We start from the raw sequence: 10,985 nt of genomic DNA on the forward strand, positions 1-10,985 counted from the left end.
AGGGTGGGCAGGGGGGTGAAGATGCGCCACTCTGTCGGGGAAATCGAAGACGAACAAGTGGAGTGATTTTTCTTTTTCTTTTTTTCCCTTTTTTTTCAATAAATATTTATTTTCAGGCACGTTAGTTCACCATAAAAAGGAAAATCAACATTTTCTCAGTTAATTCAACATGAAAATTATTTAAAATTGCCAAAACATTCATTAGTAGACAACACTTCCTGTACAGCAATATCTAATTCATTAAACTGGAGGGGTTAAGAGTTATGTCAACTTTTATTTAGTTAGTTTTGTGGTTTGTATCATGTGTCACTAATACAGTTATCACAACAATAAATCACATTTCTTTGTCATCCACAATAATCCCATTAAACGCTTCTTAAATGTAATATGTTCCAGTTTAGGCTCCCAAAATTATAAAAAAAAATACATGACCACATATTAAAAAGTTAACATGTTTCAAAAGCAGATTCACAGAAAAGTCATTATAAACAAGTTAAATCTGACTCTAGTACACTTCTTTTATTATCATCATTATTATTATAACAATAAATTACATTTTCTCACTTTGTCATCCACAATAATCCAATTAAATGTTTTCTTAAATGAAAAATGTTCCAGTTTACGCTCTCAAAATTATAAATACATGACCACATGTTCCTGATAAAAAAAGAAAATAGAAAAAGTTAACATTCTTTAAAAGCAGATTCACAGAAAAGTTATTATAAACAAGTTAAAATTGACTCTAGTTGGTCCCCGACACAGCAACATGAGTGCCACGTCTAATTCAACAATATAACACACTGTTATGAGCATTGAAAATTGTGCTAGCAGTAGTGGTGATTTTTTTTTTTTCAGGAGTAACACATCCTGTCAGGAAAAAATATAAAATAACCTATCTTTGTTCCCCTCACTTCCTCCTTTTTCTTCTTCTCTGTTTACATCGAAGCAGATTAGAGACGTCACAGCGCCGCCAGCGCCCTCTGGTGGACAGATGCTTTGAACTGTTTATTGGGCATTAACCAGAACATACACAGTGTGAAGAACACGTAATAATAAAATGCTGTATTTTGATTTGTCTCTTTTAAAAATGCACATTTTCTGGATTTCTCTCGTTTGTTTTCACATTGGACAGAAAGTAAAAAGGTGCTGCAACACAGAGTAAAAACTAAAATAATAATAATAAAAAAAAAAAAAAAGAAATACTGTACAAAGCAAAGCAATGAAATGAAAGTCAGCTCAATAAATTAATACATTTTCATGCTTGTCGTTCAGATCCTCAGGGTGCTCCGGTCCAAACATCAGGAGATAAGTCCAACAAAGTCTTTTTCAGCACAGCTGCTTCCAATCACAAATCTTTATTACATCCGTTAAAATGTGTCATGTGTCATTCAATAAGATCCTGTCCAAAAAAAGGAGAAAAAGTGTCAGTGAGCATGTGGAAATCACACCATGTGGAAGTTTTTTATGAGCTCACAACAAGAAAAAAATAGTAAAATAGTGCTGAATGTGACTCACGTCATCTGAGTCCTGCTGGCAGGCCGTGCCGTTGCTGCTGGTGGCGCTTTCCAGATCGACTGTGACTCCGTTCTCATCATCCTGAATCTGGAGGTTGGAGAATCGGTACGTTGGCGTCCTGCAGAGGGCGGCATTACACCACAAAGATGAGCTGCGGGTGTGTGTGTGATGTATGCAGGTGTACATGTGTGTCCAGCTCACCTGTTCCTGTAAACCACCCTCCTGACGGCAAAGATGGCGGAAATGACGGCGATCAGGACGACGACGCCTGCTCCTGCACACACCAGGATCAGCACCAGCCTCTCGCGCTGGAAAGAGAACCGCCGTTATAAAGCGAAAAAATCTAGACGCGGGCGATTAAACGTGCGCGACAAATCTGCTCACCGGTGTGTCAAAGTCTGTGACCGGAGACAAGGACCTGGCAGGTGGAGCGGGGCTGGTGTTCACGCCGCAGGGCCTGATGACGGTCTGCACGGCGAGCTGAGGACTGAACCCCCCCTCGCACCTGTCGCTCGCCACCTTCCGGTACCTGCAGACGCAGTCAGAAGTGTGTGAGCGTGTACAAGAGGTGTGTTTTCATTTTATTTTTAAAGAAGGAGCGACTGTTATTACCCCGCTGTGAGCAGCTCGTCCTCCTCTCCCTCCAGACAGGGCTCCAAGGTTTTGTTGGCGCTGGGTTCTCTCACGCACTCGGAGGTGTTCACGTGAGGATAGTAACCGTAGTCGCTGTTGGAGAGGAAAACGTTAGGGGCTTCACCGACACGTTCCCATACGAGCTCAACCTCTGATGAAAACTACGTGACGTACCATAAGTAGTCGTCTCTGGTGCACAGGCAGGGGCTTTGCTTCTTGCTCACCGCGAAGCTCTTCCCGTTCCTGCACACGGATTGTTTCTTCAGCCTCCTGTACGTCTCTTTGACGCCCAGGACGCAGCCGTTTCTCTCCGAGTCGCCTTCACCTGTAGAGTGAGCCAGCCACTGCTCATAGTCCTGGGCCTTACCTGAGGAAGTAGAGGACGACAGAATGAAACTAAAAGATGCTGCAGAGCGATTAAAAGCAGAGTTGCCCGAGCAGAAAGAATATTGGGGCTTCACAGAGTCGGGTCCGAGGGCCAAAGTCGGGCCGCCATGTTGTGCCGAAACCAGATGTTTAAAGCGAAAACGTCATAACAATTAATCTGTTTTTTGTAAGGTTAAAGGCTTTTTAAATATTTATAGGCTCGCTTGTTATTTGTTATGTTCAATTATCTATATTGGGTTTTTTTGCCAACTGTCTTCGTCAGCCGGTTTGTAAAAATGTCATTAAAAAAGAGGAACATGGTGCCAAAGCCTAATTATAGGTTTTAAACAGTTACGGAAAGTCCCAGGTCCTGGTTTGTTAAATTTCTGCAAAACGAAACTGCCGCAGGGTTACGACTTAACGCACCAGGTGGCAACTTGTCGCATTAAGTCGTTGTGTAACAGCATCTTGACTCACACTCTCTTGTAATGAGGCTCTGGAAGTCGATAGTGACGGTCACCCACATGGGCTGGCCGTCTTCTTCGGGCCGGAAGCCCCACACGCTGACGTTCATGGCCTTGGTGCCCGGCTCGGACGCCAGGCCGGCGAAGAAGAAGGGCTGCTCGGTGAAGTTGTACGACTTCCAGCACTGGCCCTCGTCCGTGGAGAACCTGGGGACGAGACGTTTGCAGCAGGAGCATGAAGCGATTTGGTGCAAAGGAAAGAAAAATACAAAGTAGGTACAAAATATCCACTCAGTACTTGATGGTCTTGACTTGTCCTCCACGCTGGGCCTCCACGGCCACGATCAGACCCCCAGAGTCCAGTATGCTGTAGTGGTGAGGACCCCTGAGTGTCCCCCTCCAGTTGTAACCCCCGTCCGAGGAGACAAACACGTCTGGGTGCTGGGACGACGAGAGAGAGTCACCCACAGTACCTGGAGGTCATCAGGACACACCTTACATTAGATTTAAGACTGTTTAAAGCTGCAAAATGTTGAAAATAAATATGGGTGCGTTGCTGATCAATCACCGTGAGCGATAACCAGTCCAATGGCCGTCGGTTCGGACAGAGCCAGCATGGGGACGATGCGGTTGTTGCGACTGTGCTCTCCGTGAATATGAAGGTTGCACTGATGAGAAAACACACAGACGTAATGTTTTAGTGTCGATCTCGTAGATTATGAAGTAAATATGCCGACCGGGACCAGAACCCACCCTCTGGACCTGCTCGCCACAGTCCACGTTCTCGGGTTTGTTGAGTTGCCTCCACGTCCCTCCTCTGTTGAAGGAAATGACGGATCTTATACGTCCATCTGCAGCAAAACACGACATTTATTCATCAAGTAACAGCAGTTACAGTCGTAAGAGGAGTATTCAGATCCTTTAAGTTATCGTTACCAAAATAAAAGCACTTATTCAGAGTCATTTAAATGCATCAGTACGCACAGGTTGGGAACCCTACCGTCGTCCAGCTTGTTAGTGAGGTAGACTCCTCTCAGCGACGTTATGTTGGTGAAGTCGCTCTTCCTCTGCCCGTCAAACAGGTGGCGCTCCAGTGATTTGGAGAACAGGATGCCGCGGTCGTCCGACGTGTACATGGTCCCGAAGAAGGTGTCTGCGGCGAAACAGGACGAAAGCAAGAATAAGACGCGTGATTGCTCTCCTCACGTCACAGTTGAATGAAGTCACCAGATATTAACAGCGATATCTCCGTGTAGATCACTTGTTATGTCTATTTCATGTTAGCGGCAGACCACATTACTTCCTGGTGCAGAGAGGATGTAGCTACTCAAGTGTTCTTCCTTTTATTCCACAAAACCGCTACAGAAAGTGACTTCGCTTTTTAGTCTTGCCATCCTTTCATCAGCTGCCGGTGCCACAATCTAAAAGAGGTTTCGTTTCAGCAGATTTTTCTAAAGAAATCAAATAGACACACTTCCCAGAGCTCACGATGACGCCCTCAAATGTCTCGTTTTGTCTGTAAACCGGAGATACTCAGTTTACTGTCGCAGAGGAGTGCAAAGAAAATGTACATTTTTGCATTTAAGAAGCTGGAAACGTCAAATTATGACGTTTGTTGTTGAAAAACGACTCAATAAAAGCTCTCCTGACGTCAAACGCGACACTTCAAAGAGCAAAGGGGCACCTGGGAACAGCTGACACAAACCTTTACACGTCAGCATCACAACAACAAGTCATCATCAATCATATTTTAACTGCGCGAAGCTCGCGCACGTGTCAGCTGAAGCCACGAAGGACGAGCCGCAGCCGAGGGAGGCGATGGACACCTTTTCCAGTGTGTGTGTGTGTGTGTGTGTGCTTGTGTTACACCCTGATCCCAAGATAGGTTTGTCAGCTTTTGCAGTGTAAACTAAATCTCCCTCCCTCCAGCCAACAAAAGATAAAGCCCCCTCTGCCCCCATACCTCCTCTGTTTATCTCATCAGTACAAAAGTCCCATCGGCTCAGCCCCACACGGCGCTAACTGGAGCACTTGACGGTGAAACGGACTCACAATAATAACGTGAAACAGAAATAAGTGTGAATGAGAGAGAGAGAAAAGCGCGATGGGGGGGAGGGAGGTGAGGAAGAAAGGAACAAAGCCTGGACAGCTGAACTCGCATGCACAAACACACACTCGCTCTGATGGAGTGATTTGTCAGCAACGCCAAGAACTTGTGAAACCAGTCCGGCCTTTTTTTTCGCCGTTGAGCTTTTCCATTACAACAAAAAGCGGCTGAGAGAGGCTTTAAATCCTCTCATGCCGTCCTCACAACATTTTTGCGAATACGCGTCGAGCACGTTTGTGTTTTTATTCCTTCAAGGTGGTGTGTGAATGTTTTTTGTCTGTCCGTTACCTCCTGGGTTGTCCACGTGCATGAAGAGCATATCTTCATCTCCATCCAGGATGGAGTAGAACTGCAAACACACACACACACACACGATGAGAGACGACATGCGGGTGAGAAATCTGCAAATAAAGAACAGCTTTGTGATGACTAGTTTAATCTTCGGCGTAAGCGTCGTCTAATCGCCGTGAGAGAGAGCGTGTGTGTTTGTGCTGTCAGCAAGATGTAGTGGGCGTGTGTGTGTGTGTGTGTGTGTGGGTGTTAAGAAAGACCAGATGTGTGTTGGGTAGGTGTCGAAAAAAAAAGGAAATGTTGCCATTGTTTGGTTTTTCTTGAGAAAACTGACTAAAGCACGTGTGATAACTGAAGGACTCGACGGGGGAGTTTAAAACTTTCCAGACTCCGGGTCAAAGGGTGACAGAAAACAGAAATGTGTCACGAAGGAGATAATTATAATTTAATTTCCTGCGGCAGGGCTGGGTGTTGTTTACTACCAGTGCCAAAAAAAACCTGATGCTAGACAGAGAAACATGACAAAGGAGATAATTATACGAACATCTCCTGCGGTAGGGCAGGGCGTTGTTTTACTACCAGTGAAAACGCCTGCTACAAAAGGGAGAGTTCTGAAATAATGAGTGGTTATTAATCAGGACGGTCCAAAAATGTAGATAGGAATCAGGAACTATGTGATTAAAGAGGAATAAGGAAACAAGAAGAAGAAACACAGACATGCAATATCACTTGAAACTTTGTGATTTTAAGAAATACTGTGGTAAACAGATTACAAGGAACTGGTTATGAAACAGTCTCAATTTAATACAGATGCCTCTGCATGACTTGCATAAGCAAACAAGAGCATCAGCATTTCTATACAGTTGTTATTAACGACTCGGAGCTCAGACGTGCCCTTAACGACTCCGTAGGGACACTCCCACACACAGTTTAAGAGCCTGCAACTCCACCTCCAGTTAGCTAAAACTGAAGAAGCCTCTTGGATGAGCCTCTTGCCTACGATACAGCGCTCAGCAATGAGCTAAAGGAACCTATCAGTACCCTGCAAAGTCATTTCTAAGGCTCAAGGGTCCATTTACTTTGCGCAACCATCAAATAAAACCAAAGCTCTCATCTCTCTCAGTATTTCATTCTCACCTGCTCAGTGGAGGCAGACGGCAGCAGCGCCTGACTGAAGGTGTCTCCTTGGTCCGATGAGAAGTACATGACACGAGGGGATCCCTGGGAGCAACACAATGCATCGCTGTGTCAACACTTAGTCTGCTTTAATGTGATTTGACTGCTTGCGAGTACATCGTGTCATCTAGATACTCGTCGTCTCGAGGCTTTGCGGTCACGCATCTTACCGGATCTTCCATCACGGAGAAGAAGAGGAAGGCTCCGATGTAGCCGAAGCTGAAGATGTCCTCGTGGATGGTGGTGAAGGTCTTCCCCAGATCTTTTGTCCTCTTCAGCACTAAATCGCCCCGCTCCTCGGCATCAACTGTGGAGACAAGAATGAGTCATCGCACGGGTTAATGACGAGCTGGTACAAAGAAAACATCACTTTCCCTCACCAGGTTCAAAGGCTGAGAAGGGGAAGTTCTGGGAAGTAGCTCGGTACTTTTGGAGGGAAGTGTTTCCTCATCTGGACCGAGGGCCTAACAATAGACGGTGTCACGTGCTGTACAGATTGTTCAGACCTCGGAGGTAAATTTGGGATTTTTATGGCTGAACAAATAAAATTATTTTGAGCTGATTCCTGAACTAGCAGCTTTTAAAGATGCACTATGTAACGTTTTTTGCAACAGTTTTGGTTACGCAGTCCTATATTTCGATTTTTTTGTTCTCACCTCACCATAAGTCAAAATACAAGCTTGTTTTGCTCTTGTGTTTATAGACAAAAATGTAAACCTAATGTTAGCTCTTCTTTGTATCAAGAGCTCTGTCTGTTTATCGGCCGGTTAAAAAAAAGTTGCGTGGTACACCTTTAAAGAAGCTCACATACAAGCGAGAGATTGAGTCCGTGAACTCGTTCAGACAGCAGAACGAAGCCTATTCACTAATGTTAAAAAAAAAAATCAATTTGTTTTATTTTTCCACAAAATCTTTCAGTTCAAGTGCCTTTCTATTGCAAAAACTTTCAAGACTTACTTTTTTTTTTGCCCTAAAATTCAAAAACTTTCAAGGGTCTCAAGGGTGGAAGCAGTGGGAATCCTGGGTGTCCAAAAATGAGGGGCAACAGCCTTTAATTTTCATTTATTCCATGTGTGATGAATACAACTAAAGCCTACGATTAACTGCCAATGAATCCCCACAAAATATCTTATATCCACCGTTTTTTATGCTGCTTTAAGGATTTATCGGACAATAAAGATCTAAAGTGACAAACAACAGTACAATGGTCTATGTAACTGCACTTAAATGCCATATTTATCTTTTTTGTACTTTTTAAACAGGACACAAATCAATATTACATATAAACATCTGTATTACAGTCTGTCTGGGTTCTGAGGTTTGTGTTTAAATGAGATCAAATCACCGGTCACAGCTTTTTCACACTCTTTGGCACAATAAGTGTATTTCCCTCAGAGTCTTACCTGTGTCTACTCGACTGTAGCTGAAGAACAGATTGATGCCGGCCCCCCTGATGGAAAGAGGAAGTTGAAAAAGTCTCACAAACACCAAACATGTCACAACAATTTCCATGAACACACTTCATGTTGAAAGCAATTTGCTACATATTCGAGTAAAACTGTAATATTGTATATCCGGTTCATTTAGCATGTGTTTCCATTCAGCCACACTGGGATTTGGTGTGTGGTTTTGTTTCCTGTTTATCCTCACCATGAGAAAGAATGCACTCCATCATGAACTTTTGTCCACTTGGCGCCAAAGTCCAGAGAGAGCCACAGACCGCCCTGCAAGTCAGGAGGGAACAGAGGAGTGTTTACCTTTACTTTAAGGTGTGTGCTTGATGTGTGTTAATGCTACGCCGAGGGAAGTTTCAGGAGAGAGAGACAACATTTAAAGGGCAGAACGAATGGCGGTCAGCTGTGTGACTCACATCGATGCTGAGGGCCACGAGGTAGTCGGGGTTGAGGAAGTGGTAGGTGATTGGCTGAGCCAGGTGGAAGGGCAGCTGGATGAACTTGAAGGTGGCGCCGGCATCCGTGGAGGTGAAGATGATCCCGCCTGCGTTGTCCACCACCGGTATGTCCGCCGTCAGTATCACCTGTCAATTAAAAGCGCAATGTGTAAGAATTGGCCACATATCACGAGAACTAGCTAGCTCAATTAGCCATGCAGTTAGTGGTATGGAATGGGAGCTCGAAGCGTTGGACCGGCGCGGTCTGGGGCTAGCTGGTTAGCATGCTAACTTCAATAGATATCTCTGCAACAGAATAAATAGACGTCATAACATCAAAACAGTTGAACATAATACTGCGTAGTTACCGTGTAGACTCATTAATTAGTTAATCATTACCTACTCTGATTGTGTAGCTTCAAGGAAATTGAAACAAAATACTAAGAAGCACATAGACTCATTAATTACTAGTTACTTAATTATAATTGACTCTTTTTGTGACCTCAAGTGAAACATATTACTGAGTAGTTACCCAGTAAACTACTGTAGCTAATTACTAAGTACTTAAACATTAGTTACTTTATGTGCTCCCTGAAGTAAAGTGAAACATATTCCTGAGTAGTTACCCAGTAGATTCAATAACTACTAATTACTGACTCATTAGTTACTCTTTTTGTTTTATTTCTTCACATTCTGATGATAATTTTAGTTAATTTTTGAATGTTTTCAACTAAGATCCTTACGTATTGCACCTTTAAAGTCAAATAAAAGCAGAGCTGAGATGGAAAGATTGCAGGGATCATCACAGGTTACTAAACACAAGTTAAAAGGAAGAAAATATTAAAAAAATATTTAAAAAAGTTCTCACAAGCATGAAGAAATTATGCAGAGAAAATGTGGGGAAAGAGAAAAAAATGTCTGTTTTTGAACACGTCAGCCAAAATGCTGTGAAGACAAGAGCAACCGGTGGTTTGACACTGATGCGAGATGTCTTCACACGTTCGTGAGCCAACATCACACGATCCTCCCCGTGTAGGAACGACACGCAACACAGTTCCCCAACTGAAACTCTAACTGGCCGGCTGTCAACTCACAGAGCTGCCCGGTCCAACGCTGACTCCAAACTCCTCCTTTATGAAGGTGTTGTTGATCCGTTGGGAGATGTCATGGAAGGATTTTCCATAATCCGTACTGATGACAGAAAGAAAGTGCAGTTTTTTAGTGCGTGTTGGGCGCGTTGCTCATGTTACGCTGCATTCTCAGATACTAACTCACCTTCGATAAAGCCGTGAGGAGCCTCCCTCGAGGAAAGTGTCTATTGGAGCGCTAAATGTTGAGAGCACAAGGACGACCTAGGAAACGTTGTGAAAAAGTTTGACATGATGAGAGATATATGAATCTGAGTCCTTATTTAAAGTTTAGAAAGTTAAAAACATGATATCTTATGAAATAAAAAGCAAAAATGTAAAATAAATTGTTGGTTCCAGCATCTTTAATATGACAATTTCTTGCGTTTCTTTGTCATTCATGCCAGTAAATGAAGAGTCATTTTATATTTGGACAGTTGGTTGGACAAAAGAAGAAATCTGAATACGTCACTGTATAAAAATACTATATAAAAATATAAAAAAATCACATATTTCAGGCTAAAAAACAGTTGCGATACAGTAAAAATACTGAAGTACTCACTCCTGTACCATCGCCGACCCACGTGAGGATCACATAGGAGCCGTCGTCGCCGTTAAACCCTGTCTAGGTGAAAGAGAGAAGAGATACTCACACATATGACAGAATCACTTCTTAACGTTAAAAAACAAAACTAATTAAAGGAGCAGTATGTAGTTTGGGGTAAGAAACTTTAATCAGAGGAGAAAGATCTTCATTGACAGATGTTTTACGCATAAACAAACTCTTTGTTGTCTCGACTGAATAAACAAACTGACCTTAAAGGACAATTTCATGCTGTTTTCTGAGAACAGCTTGTTTAATCAGTTATGGAATAAATAAATATGTCTGAGTTTGTATTATTACCTCATTCATATTGTGAGTAAACTACACACTGCCCCTTTAAACTGCAAACCTTTTTCATCATGTCTTTCATTTGTTTATTGTGACTTTAAATAAACATCCTGGAAACTATGCAACAAAGCAAATAAAGCAAGAAAACACATGACATCCATGAGCTCAGAGATTAATTTCTCATGTTTAATGAAAACATCAAACGTCTCCTGCATGCGCACCAAACCCTGCCCCAAGTGCCACACACACCTCAAACACACCTCACCTCATGCGTGTTGTCATCCAGGACCTTGTGCTCGACGGGGGTGAGAGGGGTCCGGCAGGAGGTGAAGGGAGGACCGTGAGAGGGCCTAAAGGCGCCGCTGGTGTCCCTCCTGGGGCGTGTGCGCTCCTGGCCCTGGCTCTCATCCTGCTGAGTGCGGTGGAAAGTCACCGTCCTCCCCCCGCGGCTGCTGCCTTCAGCACCCAGGAGAAGGACGCACACCCCACCCAGGACCACGAGTCTCCAGATCATATCCGATGC

The 10,985-nt window shown here is 43.6% G+C and overlaps 1 protein-coding gene across 1 annotated transcript; it reads right to left on the reverse strand.

Moving 5' to 3' along the window:
• Positions 1-986: 986 nt before the first annotated feature.
• LOC311252875 (sortilin) lies at positions 987-10,985 on the reverse strand. Its single transcript, XM_084346481.1, has 21 exons — positions 10,728-10,985; positions 10,133-10,195; positions 9,719-9,795; positions 9,538-9,634; positions 8,423-8,590; positions 8,203-8,276; positions 7,956-8,002; positions 6,723-6,859; positions 6,514-6,597; positions 5,374-5,434; positions 3,979-4,131; positions 3,732-3,829; positions 3,547-3,646; positions 3,277-3,451; positions 2,992-3,185; positions 2,323-2,515; positions 2,128-2,241; positions 1,900-2,044; positions 1,717-1,823; positions 1,516-1,633; positions 987-1,399 (listed from the first exon to the last, which is right to left on the reverse strand). The coding sequence occupies exons 1-21, from the start codon at positions 10,974-10,976 to the stop codon at positions 1,385-1,387; spliced, it is 2,469 nt and encodes an 822-aa protein (XP_084202607.1). The 5' UTR covers positions 10,977-10,985; the 3' UTR covers positions 987-1,384.

Source organism: Pagrus pagrus (genome assembly GCF_965226575.1).
Source record: "Pagrus pagrus genome assembly, chromosome: 23".
Lineage (NCBI taxonomy): Eukaryota > Metazoa > Chordata > Actinopteri > Spariformes > Sparidae > Pagrus > Pagrus pagrus.